At 38.9% G+C, this 24,743-nt stretch overlaps 2 protein-coding genes across 11 annotated transcripts in view; both read right to left on the reverse strand.

The window, feature by feature from the left end:
- FRMPD1 (FERM and PDZ domain containing 1) overlaps window positions 1-24,743 on the reverse strand; it is a 282,219-nt gene that overhangs the window by 37,029 nt on the left and 220,447 nt on the right. For 9 of the 10 annotated variants that reach the window (XM_007498009.2, XM_056806700.1, XM_056806699.1 and 6 more), the window contains 3 exons: window positions 12,478-12,635; window positions 9,807-9,909; window positions 7,765-7,810 (listed from right to left, as the gene is read on the reverse strand). In XM_007498009.2, the coding sequence (XP_007498071.2) occupies window positions 7,765-7,810; window positions 9,807-9,909; window positions 12,478-12,635 (307 nt within the window). The remainder of the gene's footprint in view (window positions 1-7,764; window positions 7,811-9,806; window positions 9,910-12,477; window positions 12,636-24,743) is intronic. The other variant, XM_056806702.1, reaches the window with a different exon arrangement.
- LOC130455643 (glyceraldehyde-3-phosphate dehydrogenase-like) lies at window positions 14,690-20,910 on the reverse strand. The gene has a single exon (XM_056806703.1). It carries the CDS (start codon window positions 20,756-20,758, stop codon window positions 19,757-19,759), a length of 1,002 nt encoding a protein of 333 aa, XP_056662681.1. The 5' UTR covers window positions 20,759-20,910; the 3' UTR covers window positions 14,690-19,756.

The raw sequence follows: 24,743 nt of genomic DNA on the forward strand, positions 1-24,743 counted from the left end.
CCCTCTATGGTGCGGAAATACAGGGACTCAAATGCCACGACACCCTGATCTTTATCCTTCAAGGAATGTTTCCTCAGGAACTTGATGACGGTAAACATCCAGTAAATGACACCGTGCCCAGTCACTGCGATTTCCAAAGATCACTTCCATTTCTAAACTGCTTGTGCTTTGGGAAATATAGAACTTTCGACTACATAAAAGGAAAGAAGGAAAGAAATGCTCTCTCTCATATATTCATTATATATATATATATATATATATATATATATATGTATCCGTATACATACACACACACACACACACACACACACATAAAATCTATTCTGTGCTAGCCACTGTGCTCAGCACATTACAAATATTATCTCATCATCAATCTGGGGAAGTGGATGCTATTATCCTTATTTTGAAGATGAGGAAACTGAGGCAGAACTTAAATGATTTGCCCAAGTTCACACAGTTAATCTCTGGAGCTGGATTTGAACTTAGGTCTTCCTGACTTCTGGGCCACCGCATCACCTAGCTGCTTCTAAGCGAGGTTCTCTCTATACTGAGAGGTAAGTCACCCAGGAAGTTGTTAAGGAAGCTGTGGGCTACATCAATGGTTTCATCTGGAAAGAAAATAGTTTACTACTGACTCTGTTGACCTGTGACTTATGGAATCATTCTTCATTCATTCATTCATTCATTCATTCATTCATTCAATCATTCTCTCTCTCTCTCTCTCTCTCTCTTTCTCTCTCTCTCTCTCTCTCTCTCTCTCTCTCTCTCTCTCTCTCTCTCTATCTCTCTGTCTCTGTCTCTCTCCTACTTTCCCTCTCTCTTAATCTCCTCTTCCTGCCCCCTCCCCCCCATCATTGGTTCCAAGGCAAAAGAGCAGTAAAGGCTAAGCAAATGGGGTTAAGTGACTTGCTCAAGTCCCAAAGCTAGAAGCTGTCTGAGGCAGGATTTAAACCCAGGGTCTCCTGTCTTCAGGACTGGTTCTTTATCCATTAAGCCACTTAGCTGCTGCCATAATGAATTTCTTAAGGAAAATAACTGGAAGGCACTGAACATGGTGAGAATGCAGGAATATCACAAAAAATGAAATTGACTATATTTTAGCACACTGATTAAACAACAACAAATATTAGCACACAACAATCAAAAATGAACATATCACCCAAGCTTGACAGTGGAGGCACTTATTCTCCCACCGTGGCAAAAAAAGGAGGGAGATATATCTTCTCAATACTTCTTTAGGTCAAAATTCTTGACCATATTTAGTTTTGGATGTTTTTTTCCTATTCTTTGCATTTACATATGGACTTACTAAACCACTAAATGTCTAAATTCTTTGAAGAAAAGGAAGCAAGACAGTGACAAGTGCAAAATAAGAAGAAAAAGCATGGATTTCTATCACCTCTTCCATCTTCTTAAAGGTATGGAAATAATCATCAGCTAGATGGCACAGTGGAGAGCTCTGGACCTGGAATCAGATAGATTCATCATCCTGTTAAAATCCAGACTCAGATGCTTATTAGCTGTGAGTCCATAGGCAAGTCACTTAACCCTACTTGCCTCAGTTTCCTCATCTGTCAAATACACTAGAAAGGAAATGGCAGACCACTGCAGTATCTCTGCCAAGAAAACCCAAAATCAGATCATGAAGAGTCAGACACGACGGAAACAACTAAACAAGTCCTTATGCTAAGTTCAAAGCCATCCTCAGCCATTTACCATCTGTGTGAGCCTGGTTACGAACCTTCATGCCTGCCTGTCTCAGTTTCATCATCTGCAACATGGAGATAATAATAGCATCTCCCTCCCAGGATGGCAGAGGATGAAGCTATCGAGATACTTGTATTTTGCAAACCTTAAAATGCTGACAATGCTGTTATTGCCGCCTCTTCCTAGTAATCTCTGACTGTATCTGTCCACGGTTGCTGAAGTTTTTGAACTCATTTCCCTTTCCTTGGGAGAAATACCTAGGATAAGACTACTTCCCTTTCATAGGACCACTCGGATTCCTCCTAAGCTTCACTTAAACGCGTACGTTTTCTCATTAGGCGTTTCTCTCCATCAGAAAGGCCCTAAGACAGTTGGTGATCCCGGTGTGCAGACGGTAACCAAAAACAACAATGAACGATGAATGTAGGGTAAGAGAAAACGCAATTCATCGACAGAAGGGCCCGTTAATTCAATAGTTGGGAGAAAAGAGATAATAACAGTAATATTAGTTATAATAGCTGGGATTTATAGAGAGTTTTCAAGCGTACAGAATATTTTAAACCCATCCTGGCACTTGAGCCCCCCAATAAGTAAAGCGGGGAGGTACTACAGACCTTTTTTCTAGAAGAAAAAACTGTTGTTGTGAGAGATGGTGACTTACCAACGTTTAACAGCACAGCTAATAGTTCTATACTTAGGCTACATGTGTCAGGGCTACATGTCTGGGTTGGGGAAAGGAAGAATTTCATGCGGAAAAAATGTGGGGATTTTAGTTGACCACAAACTTGATGATCTAAAAGTGTGACATGAGAAGGAAAAAAAAAGCTCTAATGCAACATTAGGTGAGATTACTAGAAGAATAATGTCCGGATCACAGGAGATAATGGGCCCACCATAGTGTTCAGTGGTCAGATCACATCAGAGTACCGCATTCATTTGTGGGCGCCTAAATGAAAGAACACTCCAGACACACTGTAGGGCATTCAGAGGGTAACCGGGAGACGTGAAGGTGAGGAAACCCTATTCTATAAGGAATGATGGAAGGAGCTACGGTTTAGTCCTCAGAAGAACTTCCCTGTGGGGAGACTGAGGCTCTCTCTCTTGGGTGAGACCCCACCTACAGAACTCGGGCACTTTTGCATATTTTCTGGAATCTCTGATTTATAGAACTTCTCTGACTCTTGTTTGCTCAGATAAATGGAATTACTCAGTCTGTTTCTTGAGTGAAGATAGCAAAGAGGGATAATAGCCATCGGTATAAAAATTTTGCATACAGAATCAAGGTGCAAGTGTAGACTAACAAGTCACTGACATTCTGACCAATGTCACTTTAGACCTTAGGTACGTAGCAATATTGGCCACCCAAGCATTTATTATAAATCTAGAGTCAACTAGGATGGAGGTAGCTGCCCTGTATCAAAGGCCACATGCCAGTGGGATACCGAGGAAGCTGGGATGTGAGTAAATGGTGGCACAGCTGAGAGTTGGGAGCTTCCACCCCAACGGCATGCCAGCCTGGCGCATGGACCCTGATTCGTGATATCTATCTTTCCTGCCTTCTGCCTGAATTATCTATGTATGACTGCGAATGAGATCATATGTCTGATGAGAAAATTATAGAAGTGAGTCTAAAGGACTCAAGTTCCAGTCCCTGGAAGGTCAAACTGTGGATGCAGTGAGAGAGGTTGGAATTGTTCATGTTCTGGACTGTCACTGATCCCACACATACTGGTGCTACCCAGGGCATATCACAAATGTTTTACATAATATGTATAATCTTTATTAAATTGCTTACCTTCTCAATTAGGGAGGAGGGAAGGGAAGGTGGGAGAGAATTTAGAACTCAAAATTATAAAAATCAAAGGCTAAAAAAAAAATTTAAAACATATAATTGGAAAAAACCAAAAATTCTAAATCATGTACAGAGGTATAAACACAATGTCCTTTATGATTAAATATTCAATAAATGGTCACCTTTAAAATTAAAATTAATTAAATTAAAATTTAAAATTAAAATTTTTTTATTTAAATTAAAATTAAAAATTAAATTAAAAAATTAAATTAAAATTAAAATTAAAAATTAAATTAAAAATGACAATAAACTGTTCCCAGAATTGAACAGGAGGGAAGTGGGTTGCATCATCATTGGTCAATTGCAAGCTTCTTTTAATGTCCCCCCCATTCTCTGCTTAAAAGTCCCCCTTTTTTAACTCCAACATTCTTCTGAAGATGCCGTGTGATGATGAATCATGGAACACTATAATTTCTTCTTTCTTTGTTTCTCTCCCTCTTTTTTTCTCCCTCCCTCCCTCTCTCTCTTTCTCTCTTCCTCTCTCTCTCTCTCTCTCTCTCTTTCTCTCTCTCCCTCTCTCTCTCTTTCTCTCTCCCTCTCTCTCTGTCCCCCCTTATTCCTTCCTTCCTTCCTTCCTTCCTTCCTTCCTTCCTTCCTTCCTTCCTTCCTTCCCTCCCTCCCTTCCTCCCTCCCTCCCTCCTTCCTTCCTTCCTCCCTCATTCCTTCCTTCCTTCCTTCCTTCCTTCCTTCCTTCCTTCCTTCCTTCCTTCCTTCCTTCCTTCCTTCCTTCCTTCCTTCCTTCCTTCCTTCCTTCCTTCCTTCCTTCCTTCCTTCCTTCCTTCCTTTCTCCCTTCACTTCCATTTTAGAATCAATACTACGTATCAGTTCCAAGGCAGAAGAGTGGTAAGGGATAGGCAATGGGGGTTGAGTGACTTGCCCAGGGTCACACAGCTAGGAAGTGTCTGAGCCCAAATTTGAACCCAGAACATCCCATCTCTAGCCCTGGCTAACACTATAGTTTCTAAAGAATGAAAAAACAGTGGTGGGCATGAGCAAAATGTAATACCTTACAAACAAGGAATCATGCAGCAGAAGGGGGTGCCCCAGACAACTCTAAATCACAGAGAAGTTGCTGATCTGCATCAGTGGAGACAGTTACCATACAGGGAGTTTCCAGTGCCAATAGAATCACAGGTCCATGTTAAAAGAGAATGTTAACATCATTTAGTCATGGATTCCAATGGATAAAAGGGGAATTATAGTCCTAGGAACATTATAAAAATCATAATTAAATGAAGATGCTGAAATGTCAGGATTTAAAGCTATTTTCAGAGGCAGCTAGGTGATATAGTGAGTAGAATGTAGTCAGGAAGAGCTGAGTTCAAGTTCTTCTCAGACACTTACTAGCTCTGTGACTCTGGACCAAGTCATTTGGCCTCATATAGCCTGTTTTCTCATCTAGAAAATGGGGATAATAATAGCACCCTAGAGGATTTATGCAAACTTTAAAATGTTATGTTATATATATGTGTGTGTGTGTTAGCTGTTATATTTTCTATTTTATTAGAAACTTAGGAATTTACATGGTCTCTACATTTTTCTCAGCACCTTTTTTTCATCTTTTGTTTCCTAAAATCTTTGTTTCTTATTGATTTTTGATTCTAAGAAGGAAGGTAAGGATTTTAAAAAACAATTGATGATTCACTCAATTAAAATTCAGGTTTCAAAGAACAATTTATTTGACTAAATAAAAGATGTCATGTATGTAGCTATATATTTTAAATTAATAGACAGTATTTTTTTAGACCCTTACCTTCTGTGTTAGTATCAAGTTTAAGAGAGAAGAGTAGTAAGAGCTAGGCAATTGGGATTAGCACCTTACAAGGAATCATGCAGGAGAAGGGGTGCCCCAGCGGGGGCTCTAAATTACAGAGGAGTTGCTGATCTGCCCAAGGCCACACATCTAGGAAGTATCTGAAGTCACATTTGAATCCAGGACTTGTTCTCTTCAGGCCTGATGCTCTATCCACTGTGCTACCTAGCTTCACCTGTAGTATTTTTTTTTTTGAAAAATTTCTTTAGTTAGTCAATTTAGAACATTTTTCCTTGGTTACAAGTCCTGTTCCTTCTCTCCCCTCCCCCCACCCCTTCCGTAGTCGATACGCATTTCCACTGGGATTTACATGTGTCCTTGATCAGAACCTATTTCCATGTTGATGTTTACACCAGGATGTTCATTTAGAGTCAACATCCCCACCACATCCCTTCCACCCATGTATTCTAGCAGGTGTTTTTTTCTGTGTTTCTACTCCTGCAGTTCTGCCTCTGAATGTGGATAATGTATTTTCTCGTAGATCCCTCCATGTTGTTCAGGATCACTACATTGCCACTAATGGAGAAGTCCATTACGTTTGATTGTACCACAATGTATCAGTCTCTATGTACAATGTTTTCCTGGTTCTGCTCCTCTCGCTCTGCATCACTTCCTGGAGGTTGTTCCAGTCTCCATGGAATTCCTCCACTTTATTATTCCTTTGAGCACAATAGTATTCCATCACCAACAGATACCACAATGTGTTCAGCCATTCCCCAATTGAAGGGCATCCCCTCATTTTCCAATTTTTTGCCACCACAAATAACGTGGCTATGAATGTTCTTGTACATGTCTTTTTCCTTATTATTTCTTTGAGGTACAGACCCAGCAGTGCTATGGCTGGGTCAAAAGGCAGACAGTCTTTTAGCACCCTTTGGGCATAGTTCCAAATTGCCCTCCAGAATGGTTGGATCAGTTCATAACTCCACCAGCAATGCATTAGTGTCCCGACTTTGCCACATCCCCTCCAGCATTCATTACTTTCCTTTGCTGTCATGTTAGCCAATCTGCTAGGTGTGAGGTGATACCTCAGAGTTGTTTTGATTTGCATCTCTCTGATTATAAGAGATTTAAAACACTTTTTCATGTGCTTATTAATAGTTTTGATTTCTTTGGCTGAAAACTGCCTATTCATGTCCCTTGCCCATTTATCAATTGGAGAATGGCTTGATTTTTTGTACAATTGATTTAGTTCTCTGTAAATTTGAATAATTAAACCTTTGTCAGAGGTTTTTGTAGTATTTTTTAAAGTTATACAGGCAGACATTATGGACCGAGGAAAATAATTTCTATTTTTAAATTAAGTGACTAGTACCTTTAAAGCACTTGTCAAACCTTAAAAAAAAAAACAACAACTCTAATCTGACTGAATCTGGCCTCAGACACTTGATTAGCTGTGCAACCCTGGGGAAGTCACTTCACCCTATTTGCCTCAGTTTCTTCATCTCTAAAAATGAGTTGGAGAAGGAAATGGCAAATCACTCCAGTATCTGCCAAGAAAACTCCAAATGGGGGTCACGTAGAATAGATAATAACAGACAGAACTCAACTGACTGAATCCAAGAATAACCCTGCATTTTATGCGCTGCCTTTCACAAACTTCAAAGCATGCCATAAATGCCAATTATTGTTATTATTTATAATGAAATCCACTAAATACAAAACAAAAGCTCCAAGTCATGGCCCCACTCTCCCAAGAATTTTAATACCTAGCCATAAGCCCAGAACATATGAAAAAGCAGCTTAAAAAGTGGTATTTTAATCATAGAGAAAACAAAGATCCCATACTTCCCCATTCTTTTCATTAAAAGTAGGAATATAGAGTGATGTCATGTTCAAAAATTTAATTCCAATCTAATCCTCTGCTTTTTTCCACGCTTTTTAAGAGACCCATTTCACCCATGACTTCTTTCTTCAAGCTCACTTTCCTTTCCCCTACATGAGATGGCAAGGGAACAGAGGGCTAAAGGGAAATGGGGTTCTTTCCCTGCAAAACAAAATAGGTCTTCAGAACTGCTGTGAGGTGCGGGGTGCTACTTTATGGGTCAATCTCTGTTTACTGCTGTCTTATGTCCTGCTAGGTATTTACATGGTGCTCTAATAAACATCTTCCCCCTTTTCTCACTGTAAGATTTTAGGGGAGGGATAATGCTTCATTTTCCTACAGATCTCCCCCAATAACAACCTCATCTACAGACCAATAGTTCTCAAAAAAATTTGCTGACTGAATACCAGACTGATCTTACAAAAAGCAATTAATTTTCAAACGGCATCATTCACCATCTGTGATTTGCCTTCCCTTCCATTCTCAGGTCATTTTCCATTTGGTGGGTATTAAAAGTTTCTAGATATTCAAGTCATATTCCCAAAAAACACGATAAGGAAATTTACCGAAGTACATCGAGTAACGGTAATGGAAAGAGAATCTTCTGTTTCCCTGAAAAAGAGATAAATAAATTTTAGCTGTTTCATGGTGGAGGTGGGCAGGAATAACATCTTTGGCCAGGACTAAAATTACATATATACATATATATATAATTATAAAGAATTCTCTCTCTCTCTCTCTCTTTCCCTTCCTTCCTTCCTTCCTTCCTTCCTTCCTTCCTTCCTTTCTTTCTTTCTTTCTTTCTTTCTTTCTTTCTTTCTTTCTTTCTTTCTTTCTTTCTTTCTTTCTTTCTTTCTTTCTTTCTTTCTTTCTTTCTTTCTTTCCTCTCTCTCTCTCTCTCTCTCTCTCCCCCTCCCTCCTTCCTCCTTCTTCTTCACTCTCTTCTTCTTCTCTCTCTTCCCCCCTCCTTATTTATTTATGAAAAAAATTTTATTTTGATCCTTACCTTCTTCTGTCTTATAATCAATACTAAGTATCAGTTCTAAGGCAGAAGAATGGTAAGGGCCAGACAACTGAGATTAAGTGACTTTCCCAGCTCTCACAGCTAGGAAGTGTCTGAGGCCAGATTTGAACCCATGTCCTCCCATCTCCAGACTTGAGCTCTCTATCCACCGTGTTACCTAGCTGTCTCCATTTAATATAATCTTTGTGCAGATCATTGGTTTTTAAAGTATGGTCCAAGGACCCTTGAGAGTTTTCAAAACCCTTTCTGAGCATCTGTGATTATTATATATATATTACACTCTATATAATAAAATTATTATAATAATGCTAAACATTATAATTTCTAATCTAGTAAATATCCATAGACAAAACTTATAGAAAACCAAAGCTCTTCCAGGTTTGCAATAAATTTTAAGAATGAAAAAAGAGGTCCTGAGACAGAAAGTTGGAGAACTGCTGATGTAGACATTCTTCCCCCCACCCCCAACCCAAGGAGAAGGATTATGGCATCAGAAAATCTCTTTTTCTCTTTCCCTAGAAGATTTCTTTCAGAACTGAAGTAAATCTCCAAGGCTAGTACTACCATGGGAATCTCTCTTGTCTGGTTAATAGGCTAGCATCAGTATGATTTACACCACAAGTCGGCAAACACTGCAAATAGATCTTAAATGATTGCTCTGTTGATTGTCTAGGACTAAGAAAGTGATGGAGAGGGGGAGCTAGGAAGCACACAGTAACTGAACAACAGGTTATAAGGGTTCCTAGTTATGTGACCCTGGGCAAGTCACTTAACCCCAATTGCCTAGCCCTTGCTGCTCTTCTGATACTAAGAAGAGAAGGTTTAAAAAAAGTGATGGAGAAAATGTTAATAATGCAAATTAAAGTTTAAAATGGAATATATATATATATATATATTTGGGTTTATGTTTTGGGGTTTTGGCTTTAAAAGACTACTCACAAAAATGAACACTATGGAAATATGTTTTGCATGATAATACATGTATAACTCAGATTGAACCTCCTGTTAGTACTGGGATGGGGAAGGGAAGGGAGGGAGGGAAATAAGTTCAGTTATGTAACTTAGGAAAACTTGTGTGGAAATTTATTCCATGTAATTGGTAAATAAATATATATAATATATAAAATTTTAAAAATGGGATATATGCATACTTTTTTTTTGAGAGATAATTTGTTAAACATTTTACCAGCACATCCCTAATTTGAGGACAGAAGTCAGTTTTTATATCTCTTTTATTAAGTGCCTACTGTATATTGGAAATATGAAGATTAAAAAATAGTCTTTTAATTTAAAAAGTTAATATTTTAATGGGATACTCCTTCCATCTTTTAAATGATAGGCCTTAAGGAAAGTTTTAGCAAGTCAGGCAGAAAAGTCAATTCTCTAGGGATTATTAATCTTACTGTATGAAACAAAAATTATGAAAATAAACTTGATTTTGTTTTAACAAAAGAAAAAAAAACTTAATATATTTCTTAGGCAGCGTTCTTGATTGGACCAACATTTATTTCTTTTAATAATCTATCTGTACCTATATATATTCCCATATCTATCTCTGTTAATATGAAACATACAATATTGTACCTTAAAATATCAAGTGCTTGTTCATAGGAAAGGTCTTCCACAGACTGATTATTCATTCGGAGGATCTGATCACCTGGCAGAAGTTTCCCATCAGCCGTGCTTCCTATTAGACATAAAATTAGTAACTGCAATGCTTCGTATGCTTCTTGGGCCAGTCGGTCTAATTTCTAAGGTTCGAGACTAGATGCCAAGACCTCCTTCTAACTCAGTCCTGAGTTTATGTGGGTTTCAGTTTCCTTGTTTGCAAAATGAGGAACACAGAAAACGTTGCGGCCAATCAGGGATTTTCTTTTGCTTGACTATATATATGGATATATCCTTTCCACATTGTGCCCTCCCCATTGTTGACATAAGAAATCAAATGAGAGTTTTTTGGAGAGTTTTACACAAGCTACAGACAACATGCAAAGACCAGCAGACAACACAAATAGTTTAGAAACTCAGCAGTATTGTATGATTTTATTGTATCTTATGTATATGATTGTATCTGTTTTTATCATCTAGTACCATAAATACATAATTTCTTTTTTGAAGTTAAAATAAGTTAAACATTTTTACTAAAAGAATACAAAAGTTAGCAGAGCATACACAAAAGCTAGACATGTTAACATGGACCTGCATTGAGTCTATGACCAAACACTTAACACAAACTTTACAATAAAGTACTGTAAACATCCCATAAAAGAAAAAATTCAGACTTCTTCTCTGGTATGAAGAGAAGCCCCCCCAAAATTTACTAGATTTTCCAGATCACAGTGGAAAGGTTGGGGGCAGGCACCAAGTCCCTCATCCCCAACCCCATAACCCCTAAGTTCTGTGATGTGGGAAGGGATACCTGTACGTTACAAAGGTTAGGTGTCGATTTTTCATGGGGAGAGAAGGGAGGAGAAAGAGAAGGCAGATTTTGGTTAATTAAAAACTTAAATTAAAAAATTTAAATGGGTATCCAAAATGTTTAGATACATTCATGTCGAATAGAAGAAAAAATAACACGTCAAGTTTGTTGTGTTTTTGGAGGGAGAAGTACAATGAATTCAAGATTTCTGTCCTGCTTTGTATGTGAGATGTTTATCTTATTTGGTGCTTATAAACTACTCAGAATAAAAATAAATCATAACTCTCCCTCCCTTAACTCCCCAAATAGGAAGAAATGCTCCTGCTACTCATCAATTTGCAACATGAATTTCTAGGTCAAGGATTTTTTTTTTAAACCTTTACCTTCCGTCTTGGAGTTAATACTGTGTATTGGCTCCAAGACAGAAGAGTGGTAAGGGCTAGGCAATGGGGGTCAAGTGACTTGCCCAGGGTCACACAGCTGGGAAGTGTCTGAGGCCAGATTTGAACCCAGGTACTCCCGTCTCTAGGCCTGGCTCTCAATCCACTGGGCCACCCAGTTGCCCCCTGGGTGGGATGTACAGTTTGAAATCTGATCTTCCCGATTCCAAGTCTGGCATTCTATTATTATTAATAATAAATTCATAATAATAATAATGAGGATATAGTATACAATATTATATAATATATCATATAATAAAATTATTTATATGTCTACATTACATAATACAATTAATTCTATTATTTAAAGTGAAATCAAATAATAATTAGTATAATAATAATAATTATATCACAAAGGATCTCAAAGAGCCATGGGATCCCTTCTCTACTAATGCTATAAGAGCACAAAAGGAAATGCACAAAAGAGAAGAGAAAAAATCAATATAAGGTCAGTTAGGCAAGTTCTTTATTTTAGGGAGTCGCACTAATAATACATGCAAGAGGGAGAATAGGAGCTACCAATATTCCTGGAGTTCCTCAATCCATCAAAAAGCATTTATTTAGCCCTTACCAGGCACCATGCTAAGCTCTGAAGAATGGGAAGAATGTTAGCTAGGTGGCATAACAGATCACTGGGTTTGGAATTTGGAAGACCTGAGTTCAAATTATTCACTTAACGGCTCTGTGAGCCTGTGCAAGTCACTTAACTTCTGACTTAGTTTTCTCAACCATAAAAATAGGAATAACAACAGCCCCTAATCTCTCTTAGCCTTGGTTACCCTTGCTTGTAAAATGGGGATGATAAAAATAAATCATCTTACAGGGCCAGGATTAAATGAAGAATGAGGTTATTTAATTTCCAATTAATTTTAAATTTGCCTTTCCATGAGCCCTTGTTCATTATGATTTTTATCACATGATGATCTGAAAAATTGTATTTATGATTTCTGCTTTCCTATATGTGTTTGTGATATTTCTATGCTCTAGTAAATGGTCAATCTTTGCCTATGTGCCACATGCTGTTGAGAAGAAGGCATATTCCTTTTTATCCTTATTCATTTTTCTCCAGATATCAATTAGCTCTAATTTTTCTAACATTCCATGCACTCCCCTGACTTCTTTCTTGTCTATTTTTTTGATTCGATTTATCTAGTTCTGACAGGGGTATTAAACGAGATAATGCAAGAAAAAGACTTTCCCTACCTCAACGTTAAATTAAGTGTGAGTTCTTGACATTTAAAATAGTAATACTTTACATGATTCAAAACAATCCTGAGTTATTATTAAGTTATTATTATTAACAATAACGCTCTAAGCGAGGCTCTTCTTCTTTAAGAACAGCCCCTGCCATCCAAGAGCTTCCGTTAGAGTGAGAGAGCGTGTCCCCACAGCCTACCTGTGATGACGGAAGAAATGCTCAGGGGAAGGCTCTGGGAGATGTGGAATCCGTAGTCGCCCAGAAACACGTCTCTGTCTATCTTCAGTGTGTGCTTGGCGGAGGCCAGCGTCTGGGCCAGGCTGCCCGAGGAGTTATCTGGTAAGGAAATCCGACGCCTGGGAGAGAGAATGAATGGGAGTTATTCTATAAAGCCCCAGTGAGGGAGATCTAAAGCCAAGAGGAACACGAGGCAATTGGATGGGGTCCTGGATTTCTGTTGTTCAGTCGTTTAGGCAGGACCCGCTCTGGGCGGCCCCATCTGGGGTTTTCTCGGCAGCGATCCTGGAGTGGTTTTCCATTTCCTTCTCAGTTGACATACGAGGAAACGGAGGCAAGCAGAGTGAAGTGACTCGTCCACTAAGAATGATCCTATGCCCTGAGCCATCTAGCTCCAATATACGCCCCTTTCTCCTCCTTCGTCCATCCCCCTAGTTCAAGTCCTTGTTGACTCTTGCCTGGTCTGTTGCAAAGATGTACTGATGGAGCCTTGACTTGGTTCCATTTCTGAATAACGCAGGCGTTTTTTACTAATTGTCACCCACGTCTAGCGCTCTCTCTGCCCTCATCTGCAATCAGTTTTAGCGAATGTCCAACCTTCTGCAAGGTCTATCCTGGTCCTCCTTAAACTTAGTGCCTTCCTTCTGAGTGTCCCCAGTTTATCCTGCTTCTATCTTGTATGAGCTTAACTGTTTTCTCCTCTCTTAGCGGTAGAGGCACATAATGGGTACCGGCTAGTTGAATGTCTCTTGCTGTACTCTTGGGAAGCTCTTTCTGGGGGCAGCCAGGTTGCAAGAGGGTTGCAATCAGGAGGACCCAGCTAGGTGTCCTGTCCCACTTGTCTAGCTTTGTCACTCTTCTGCCTTAAGAGTTGATACTAGACAGAAGATAAGGGTTTTATAAAAGAAAAGAAATCTGTTTTTCCATAGGAGATTCCCAACATCCTGCTCATGCTACCCTGACCTCTCCTTGCATCATTCCCAAGGACACTGTTCTCTCTAAAATTAATCCTTTGCTGCTCTTCTTAGCCCCCAAATTTACTTTTTCTCAATACTCTGAGACCCCTCAGATTCTTGCTCACAGGGCAGACTTGGTACCTCTTCATTTCATTCCACCTATCACGAATTTTCTGCAATCTGAAAATTTTCTGAAAAAAAAATTTCAGAAATGGTATTTCTTGGCTCCACATTTCCAGCTGCTAAAATAAACCTATTTAACAGCCCTCCTATCTTATCAAGAGCTTTTCCAGGGTCCCATATCTCTTAACAGTCAAAACCTTCATGGCTTCCCTATTGCCAATTTAATTAAACATTTATTTATTAGGTGTCCATTGCCTCACATGCACAACAGATACACATTTAAGCTATGACAACAAGGTCTCTATTTTCATGGAGTAGTATTGAATTAAGTTGTATTTTTATTTTTTATTTGGCAATCAAACAAGACCCTCCATGCTCTGGCTCCTCAATCTATCTTTTCCAGCTTTCTTTTCTTTCCTTTTTTTTTTTTTTAAAACCTTTACCTTCTGTCTTGGAACCAATACTTAGTATTGGTTCCAAGACAGAAAAGTGGTAAGGGATAGGCAATTGATTAAATGACTTGTCCACATAGCTAGGAAAAGTCTGAGGCCAGATTTGAACCCACGTCGTCCTCCTGTCTTTAGGCTTGACTTTCTATCTATTGAACCACCTAGCTACCTCTTCCAGCTTTATTTTCTTTAAATATACATATATATACATATATGTTCATGTATATATATATATTTTTCCCCCCCTCCTTGCTACTTCCTTGGCTTCTAGGAAAACAAGGAAAACAAGATCTTTTATTTTCTACTCCTCCCTGACACACACACTCTGAGTAGTCTCAAATTGGACTTGGATATTCCAGGAACATACTTTCCTACTATGCTTTCTCACCACTATAGTTTTACTCCTGTTGTGTTTTCTACTTGGAAAGCCTCTCCCTCCTCTTCACCCTTCACTTTTCCAAAACCTACATAACATTTCTATCTCACATGTCACTTTATTCATGTATCCCTCTGTATCTGTACATAGTCTGCTTTGTAAGATGATTTTGTATACCGATCATATTCCTTTCTACTATACCATGAACCAGGGCTGTCCATATGTTTCCTTTTATTTTTTATTTATTTTTAACATTCATTTAAACATTCTTTTTAGTTTCAGATTCCCACACCTATCGAGAAGAAAAGTAATGACATCGATTATACACTCACAATGTCCATTTTTCAGCCTCCAGGCACCCATCGTAAGTGTTTTACACACCAGTGGCACTCAGAAACAGATGCTAAAGAGATCAGCAGAGCTAAGCTCCTTCTCTGGGGGTAGAATTAGAACAGAAGCATGGCTTCTGTGGCAGAGGATAGCTTAGGGTTCAGTGAGGGAGATCAATGGGGATTGTAGGGATGTTTTGGCACCAGAAAGGCAGGAGAGAGAGTCTCATCTGCTGGGGAAAAGAATACGTTACTAAGTCAGTGATGGAGACCAAGTGCACAAAGGGCAATTCTTATGCCACACGGGAGCCCCACTGCCCACTGGGCTGATTAGGCATGATGGAGAGGGGGAGGGGAGCAGCCCCCTCCAGCATGTGTGCCACATGGTATTAGGTGGAGAGCTGGTCCTTCAGTATGAAAGCAGAGCAGGAGGTAAGCACTTAGCAAGACATCTAATGACAACTTCTCATGGGCTTTACTTTCCCTCTGTCCCTCTCTTGCCAATTTCTTATTTCTTCTCTTTTGCTCCTCCCCCCCCCCCCAACTCCTCTTTTCTTCTTCAACACAGAACTAAAATTTCTCTTCTTTAAAATTTCAATCATATAATCTTAATAAAAACAGGCATGTAGAATTTTTGTGTTTCTCTCAAAAACAAAACAAAAGAAAACAAAACAAAAATTTAAGCCAGTTGTAACCTTCCTTTCAATTGAGCACAGGCCCTTGGTCAAAAACTTTAAACAATAAAGGTGGGAATAGATCATAGGAAGCCTTGAAAGAATGAAAGAAATGTTTACTATTTTCCCTATAGATCAGGGTAAGGTGTATTAAAGTCAGCTGGTTATCCCATACCAAAGCCTTCCCTGACCTGCACACCAGATACTTGGAAATTAGATAATGAACGTCTAGCACATTATGAAGACGGACCTTCCACCTAGCTGTCCTTGGGGATACCATGACCCTTCCCATAATGTATTGGGACAGGTTTGCTTTAATTTTTTAAAAATTTAAACCCTTATTTTTTGTCTTAGAATTGATACTAAATATTGGTTTCAGGGCAGAAGAGCACTAAGGTCTAAGCAATCGAACTTAAGTGTCTTGTCCAAGGTCGACCTGCTAGGAAGTGTCTGAGGCCAGATTTGAACCCAGGATCTCCTGTTTCTAGGCCTGACTTTCTATCTACTGATACATCTAGTATGAAGTTTGAAGAAGCTTCTAAACTTTAATGTCTCCTTTTACTAGAGAGTGCCAAGAGGCAGTAGCAGATAAGAGTGTTAGCATCAGGAAGATCTGATTTAAATCTCAGCTCTCACATTTCTTACCTGAATGATTGATGATGGACCGACTTTACCAAGCTTCAAGAAATTCTCTGGGAACTGATCCAGAGAGAAATAAACAGAACTGGGAGAACATTGGACACAAGAACAGTAATATTGGATGATGACTATTTGTGAAAACTTGGCTACTCTCAGTTATGCATAAATCTGGCACAATCCTGAAAGACTAAAGATGGGGAATGCTGTCCACCTCCAGAGAAAGAACTGTTGGAGTCGTCTTTCACATCAGTTTATTTTTGGTTTTATTTTGAGGTTTTGGTTATGTATGACTGTGCTCTTAGAAGCAATGTGGAAGTGTGTTTTGCATGACAATTTTTAAAAAGGGGAAAAAAGGGGAAAAAAAAGAAATTCCTTGAGATTTTTCGATCCAACTTCACTTCCTGAAGGCAATGGTATGACAGGTCTCACTGGATACCACAATAATGAGACAAAGAGAAATGAGAGAGGTATACAGATAGAAAGTGTACTTTGGGAGAAATCAAGGGGACCTACTATTTGTCCAAGAGAGTCCTGGGATAATGGAAATGCCACAGGAAAAAAACTCTAAACACATTTAGTAATCTTAGTCAAATGAATTTAAAAAACAAAAAAAAGGAACCAAACTAGGCAATGGCACAATTTTCTCTCCTTCTAATTTGGTCTATCAATACAGTAAAAAATTGTGAAACCAGAAACACCGGGGATATAGTTTACACTCTTTGTGGATAGTGTTTTGCTCTTATAGTAATGCCTTATCTGATATTGCAATGAAGGGAAGGGAATGAGTATTTATTATTACCTACTGCATGCTGAGAAGCAGAATGCAGCACCCTATATAAGTGAATGCCCAAATGAATTTCTTTGAACAAATATTCACTTAAGACCTATTTGGACATATAGCTCTAGAGCAGTGGTTCTCAACCTTTCTAATGCCGTGACCCCGCAATACAGTTCCTCATGTTGCAGTGACCCCAAACCAAAAAATTATTTTGGTGGCTACTTCAAAACTGTAACTTTGCCACAGTTATGATTCGGAATGTAAATACCTGATATGCATTATGTATTGCTGTAATATCATTGCTACAAATAAAACATAATTTAAACATAGTGATTAATCACAAAAACAATATTTAACTATATGTTGAGAAATATTAATCCAGCAGGAGGCAGCCTGAGCGCTGGGGCGGGAGGTAAGTCCTGCCTGGGGAGGGGGTCCGCCTTCTTCTTCCTGTTGTCTCCCTCCAGCTCGAGCTGAGGCTTCACTTTGCTGGGGTTACTTGGCTCTGTTATCCGCTCCAGGACTTGTTCGTAACCCCTCCTGAGCCAGCGTCTGGTGTTCTCTCTGGGTCTCTGTTTGAGTCCAGTCTCCAGGCAACAGGGTAAATCCATCGCCCCTCATCAGGGGAGGGCTGCTGATACATAACTAATATTAGTACAATGTGCGGGCAGCAGGGTCCCTGTTCTTTCCGAGATCTTGCTGTAAAGTAGCATGATTTCTCAGTGGCTAACGCCATCGGAAATATGTATTTTCCAATGGTTTTAGGCAACCCTTGTGTTTTCGTCGTTCAACCCCCGCTGGGGTCGCGACCCACAGTTTGAGAACTGCTGCTCTAGAGGGACTCAAATCTCATGAATCATGTGTGGAGATGGGCCTAGCAGATGAGCTGAATTACCCTGGCCACTTCCAGGGAAAACTCATACTTATCACTGAAAGAAATATTGTTTTGGAATGACACAGCAAACCCTGAATGATTCATTGGACCCTGACTTTGCAAGAACCAGAAGGTGAGGTGAATGAGGAGGTGGCTATGTCAAAGCTTTTGTTTTTTTTAACTAATAAAAATTTAATATTAAAAAACAACTTTTAAAAATCATTCACAATTAAAATGGAAAAAGACCAAATTATTAAGGCAGCCATCCATGGAATGATGTTAAGTTTACAAAGGATGCAGAAGAGACATTTAAAATCACTGTTCATATGCCCAAAGGGCACTAAAAGACGGTCTGCCCTTTGATCCAGCCATAGCACTGTGTTGGGTTTGTACTCCAAAGAGATAATAAGGAAAAAGACATCTACAAAAATATTCATAGCTGCGCTCTTTGTAATGGCAAAAATTAGAAAATGAGAGGATGCCCTTCAACTGGGGAATGGCTGAACAAATTGTGGTATATATTGGTGATAGAATACTATTGTGCTCAAAGGAATAATAAACTGGAGGAATTCCATGGGAACTGAAATGACTTCCAGGAATTGATGCAGAGTGAAAGGAGCAGAACCAGGAGAACATTGTACACAGAGCCTGATACACTGTGGCACAATCAGATGTAATGGACTTCTCTACTAGCAGTAATGCAATGATCAGGACAATTCTGAGAGGCTTATGAGAAGGAACACTATCCACATTCAGAGAAAGAACTGTGGGAGTAGAAACACAGAAGAAAAACAACTGCTTGATCACATGGGCTGATGGGAATATGATTGGGGATGTAGAATCTAAACGATCACCCTAGTCCAAATATCAATAATATGGAAATAGGTTTTGATCAAGGACACATGCATGCATTGGCTATGGGAGAGGGGAGGGGGAGGAGAGGAAAAGAACATGATTCTTGTAACTAAGGAAAAATATTCAGAATTAACTAATTAAATGAAATTTTAAAAAAATTAAAAAGGGGAAAAAAGAAACCAGAAAACAATAAAAAATAAAAATAAAATAAAATCACTGTTCAGATAAGATGGGCCACTACACCAGAAGGAAAGGAATACTAAATGGGCTTAAAAAAAGGGGGTGATTCTGCCCTCTTTCTTCAATTTGGTATGTGGCAAATAGCTCTCCTTCCCCGGGCTTCTGGTGAGAAATCATGATCTCTCTATTAAATGAGGCTGGATCTCAAAGCCCTAGTTGTTTCTAGTGATTCACATTCTTTTTTTGGACACAAGTGATAAAAAAAGAATCCCAAGACAGACATATTTTGTCTCGGTGTCAATCTTGTGAGTTTTAGTGAGGGCTATCATTGGACCCCAGTCAGTACAATTCTGGAGGAATACTCTTGCACTAGATGCAATGCTTATTTAACAGATAATCACCATTGGAGAATGAATCCTATCCCCTCTCCAGATGTGGACTTGGAGGGAAGTGCTAATATGACATAGAAATAAGGTGAATTGTAAAATGCCTTTTAAGCAGACCTGAAAACTACATTGCCCTGATGCATTAATCATCTTTTTAAGTATGCCTTTCAAAAGAGTATAACAGTTCTTATTGTTGCTGCTTGCCTTTCTGTTAATTCGTACTTATCTTTTGGATTTAGTATTGACTTTTGGTCAAAGTAATAAATAGCTATCCCATACTAGATTTACAGTGTATATCTTTCTACTTTCCATTTTGGGGGAACCCTAGACATAAGCCTAGAGAAGTTTTCCCTTGGACTCCTAGGTGGATATATAAAGAGTTAATGAGTAGTAACCAGACAAAAGGCCTGTCCATTTTTTTTTTTGCACTGAATATGATGACTTTATTGATGACACATAAGATAGGATTCAATGCTTCTCCTTCCTATTATGGGGTTACTCTGGGCCAAGTATTATGAATATGGTATGAGATTTCCAATAAAGGGAAATAAATTAATGATAAGGTCTCTCCAGTGTTGGAAACTGTCCCTGGCTGAGGATGAAGATCCATGAGCTTCCATTTTATTCTTTGGTGGCCATGTACTCCATAAGGTCTACTACACGGTTACTATAACCATACTCATTGTCATACCAAGAAATGAGCTTGACAAAATGGTCATTGAGGGAAATACCAGCCTCAGCATCAAACGTAGAAGAATGGGTGTCAGTGATGAAGTCAGAAGACACAACCTGCTCCTCAGTGTACCCCAGGATACCCTTCAAGGGACCTTCTGATGCCTTCTTTATTGCTTGCTTGATATCTTCATATTTGGCAGGTTTCTCTAGGCGGCAGGTGAGATCCACAACAGACACATCAGGAATAGGTACACGAAAGGCCATACCTGTGAGCTTCCCATTCAGGTCAGGTATAACCTTGCCCACAGCCTTAGCAGCGCCAGTGGCAGCAGGGATGATATTCTGGCCAGCACCTCGCCCATCACGCCACAGCTTGCCAGAAGGGCCATCTACTGTCTTCTGGGTAGCAGTAGTGGCATGGACTGTGGTCATTAGTCCTTCCACAATGCCAAAGTTGTCATGAATGACCTTGGCCAAGGGGGCTAAGCAATTGGTAGTACAGGAGGCATTACTGACAACCTGAAGGGTATTTTCATATGTCTCATGGTTCACTCCCATCACGAACATAGGGGCATCAGCAGAAGGCGCAGAGATAATGACTCGCTTGGCTCCACCCTTCAAGTGAGTACTAGCCTTTTCTATGGTGGTAAAGACACCAGTGGACTCTACGACATATAAAGCTCCAGCATCTTTCCATTTAATATTGGTGGGATCCCGTTCTTGGAAGATGGTAATGGCTTTTCCATTGATCACCATTTTTCCTTTCTCAGCTGTGACACTGCCCTTGAACTTGCCATGGGTGGAATCATATATGAACAGATAAATCATGTAGTTGACATCAAGGAAGGGGTCATTAATGGCCACAATGTCCACTTTCCCTGAGTTGATTGCAGCCCGGGTCACCAGACGCCCAATACGGCCAAATCCATTGATTCCCACCTTTACCATCTTGATTCAACTATATGTCTCTGACAATGGATCCTGGCACTGAGTCTGTGAGAACTGATGATTCTCTTTTTTTACTGGTCAGACTCCCCCAGAAGTGAACCCACCACCAAGAAACATAGGTCCAGATCTCTTAATAGAGATGGACAAGGTGGATGCTATGGCCTCTTGAGTAATCATTGTTACAACACAATAGGATATGATGTAAAGGGTGATACCAAAAGCAAATTAGGGGATCAAGGAATATTTTGCCTGTCAGATATAGGGATAAGGGAAGAATTTATGACCAAACAGGATATAAAAGGGATAATTTTGAACACACTAAATTAAAAAGGTTTTATACAAACAAAACCAATAAAGCCATGATTAGAAGGAAAATAGAGAACTGGGAAAAAATTTTACAATAAATTTTTTTGATAAAGGCCTCATTTCTCAAATATATAGAGAACTGGGTCAAATTTATAAGACTATAAGTCATTCCCCAATTGATAAATAGTCAAAGGATAAGAACAGATAGTTTCCAGAAGAAGGAATCAAAGCTACCTACCTAACTAAAGTCATATAAAAAATGCCCTAAACTATGAATGCTTTTTTATTGTTGTTGAGTTGTGTTTGACTGTGGCCTCCTAAGCACTTGTTCATAGGGTTTTCTTGGAAAAGATACTGGAAAGGTCTGCCATTTTCTTCTCCAGTGTGTCCCCATTTTACAGGGACCTGAGGCAAATAGGGGTTTTGATTTGCCTTGGGTCACACAGTAAGTGCCTGAGATCATATTTGAATTTAGGTCTTTTTAATTAGTCTAGTGCACTATCCACTGCATCCCACCTAGCTGCTCTTCACTGTTGTTTTGATATATGCAAATTAAAAAACTTTGAGGTACCACTACACACACCTATCACATTAGTCAACAGAACAGAAAAGGAAAATGACAGATGTTGGAAGGGATGTGGAAAAATTGAGACACGAATGCACTTATGGTGGAATTGTGAACTTATCCAACTTCTGGAGAGCTATTTGGAACAGTGCCCAAAAGGCTATAAAACTATGCATACTCTTTGATCCAGCAATACCATGGCTAAATCTATACCCGAAACAGATAAAAAAAAAGGAAAAGGGCTTATATGTTCAAAAATATTTCTAGCAACTCTCTTGTGATGACAAAGAATTGGAAATTGAGGGCATGCCCATAAATTGGGGATGGAATACTATTGTGCTTTAAGAAATGATGAGTAAGATGCTTTCAGAAAAACTGAAAGACTTATATGAACTGATATAAAGTGAAGGGAGCAGAACCAGAACACTGTATACATAAACAGCAATATTGTATGATGATCAACTGTGAATGACTTAGCTATTATCAGCAATGCAATGATCCAAGACAGTTCTAGAATTGTGTGTCTAGAAAAATGCTCTCCACCTCCAGATAAAGAACCAATGGAGTCTGAATACAGATTGAAGTATAAATTTTTCTTATACTTTGTTTTTCTTTTCTTTTTTTGGGTGGGTATCCTTTTCTTTTGTAACATGGCTAATATGGAAATATGTTTTGCATAACTGCACATATATAGTCTGTAACAAATTGCCTGTCTTCTCAAGGAGAAAGGAAGGAAAGTAAGGAAGGAGGGAATTTGGAATTCAAATTTTAAAAACTAATATTAAAAAATATTTTATATGTAATCAGGAAATATAAAACATTTCACATAAAGAATAAGAAAATATGATGGAAGCTGTAAACCTTAAAATTTCTTAGACTTATAAATGTTGGAAATTTCACCATTGGGAAATTTCATACTTGGAAAATTTCTTACTGATAGTCTATTGGAATGCGAACCCCATTGGCATGGGAGGTTCCTTCTCCTCCCTACCTGAGATGACTTTAGGACAGAAACCTTTTGCTGAACAATGGAAAGGGCTTTGACCTATGCTTAAGCATAGAACAGGAAGTTCTTTGAGTCATGATTGATTTTAGAATTGATACAATAGAGATACTTGGAATGACAGAACCAGGTCTTGGAAATTACAATCTACACCCTACTCAGTCCTAACAGGATTTAGGAAGGGCTGTAGCAAAGGATCAAGATTTAATTATTTGAGAATATGACCTCCAACAGACATGTGCAAAGCCACAGACCTCTGGGTGGTCCTGGGTTAAGCTAGAGCCATCACTGGCACAGGGAAGACATGGACAGTGATTGGTAGATGTGAGAACTGAGGGGAGGGAACTTGGATGGTTTCCTTAAAGATAGAGGAGGTTGGAGACGTTGTGTTCTGAGAAGCTTGCTCTGAAGGAAGCTGGAAGTGGAGGCCCCTGAGACTGTTTCTCCATTTTGGTCACGTGAGTGATAGGGACTGATCTCTTTTCTTTGCCTCAGCTATCTAAGGGCTTGGGCCTTTTGGCCCAGCCTAAACAGAAGGGGTATTTAAGCTCCATTCCCTTCTCTCCCCTTTCTCTCTCCCTCTCTCTCTATCTCTAATACCTTTCTTCCTCCTGTTTGTAATTAAACTCCATAAAAGGCTGACCGCTGACTTGAGTTTTCATTTAGGAATTACATAGCTGAATTCCTTGGCGACCTTAAATTAATATATATCAGTCTTTTAAAGTGATTTCCTTGTCACAAAGCTTATATCTTTAAATAGCGCTATCATTGCTGCAAATAATTAAAAAATAGATTTACAAAAACAAAACAAAATGTATTTATTTCCTTCATGGACTTTTAAAATAGAAGATACTAAAAAAAAATTAACTTTTTCTTGATGACTCAGGATACTCATTGATTATTACTATTTTCTTAAACTATTACTTAGAATTGCTACTAAGTGTCAGTCATAAGGCAGAAGACTAGAAACGGTTAGGTAACTGGACTTAAGTGACTTGCCTAGGGTCACACAGTTAGGAAGTGTCTAAGGCCAGATTTAAATCTAGGTCCTCCCAATTCCCACCCTGGTGCTACCTAGTTGCCCTGGTACTCACCGATTATTATAATGTATGTTCAAGAAAGAGTTGTTTGTCCCTATGCTATATGGTCCCAGACTGCTAGGCTTTCTGAGTTTGTAATCCTTTTTTTGACTTTTCTTGGTTCAACAGACATCATTTTTGTTTCAGTATTCTTATTTATTTCTATTCACAATTCCTTTTGATAAGTAATCTCCTTAAGAAAGATCACTTACTATAGTTAAACGTTAATGAAAATGACTAAGTGGATTGAGAACCAGGCATATGGGAAGTTGCCATGGATTTCAGGGCCTACCCTGTCCACGACTTTGGGGGTCCTTGACTGGGTGTAGTGGTGAAGGCGTGAATGAATGATGGGAAGACAGTTGAGAGTATCAGCCTGGGGCTAGGTGTCACAAGGAACTGTTCCACTAAGCCCAGGGCTGGCTTTATTCTTATATCCCAATGATTACATATTTCCTTGGCACACAGCTTCACTATTCAACATACATGTATGTTCTCTACAGATAATTGGATAAGTGATACATTAACTTTTAACAAATTGTTTGATTAGCATTCTGTGATCATTCTACATATTATATTGTTACTACTGATTCTGACAACCTACACAAAGCTTTTCCAAAAGATAAATGATTGTCACAAGCAGTGTTGCTAAAGGTCAGTTCTTTCATTAACCTGTGGGGTGCTTGGACTTGCAGACAATCTAAGAAAAGTCATTTTTTACTTTTAATAAAATAGAATCAATCAGGAGTTCTTAGAAGACAATCAACAAACACTGTTGCCAAGATGAGGGATCAAAGGGTAACAGAAAAAATCCAGTTTTAGATATTTTTTAATATCAGGCTACTCATTTTTCTAATGTTTCATTGGGGGTTTCCAAGACAGATTTTAATTAGTAAAGCAAGTCATTGAGGCATATAGTATACCAGCCTCTCCCTAAAAGGTAATTCATATACTGGCTTAGGAGAACATGGGGGTGGGGAATTCTGAGTGTAGCTTTGTTAGAAGTTAACCCATGATAGTCTTTAGGTTTGA

The sequence above is a fragment of the Monodelphis domestica genome, chromosome 7, assembly GCF_027887165.1.
Source record: "Monodelphis domestica isolate mMonDom1 chromosome 7, mMonDom1.pri, whole genome shotgun sequence".
Taxonomy (NCBI): Eukaryota; Metazoa; Chordata; class Mammalia; order Didelphimorphia; family Didelphidae; genus Monodelphis; species Monodelphis domestica.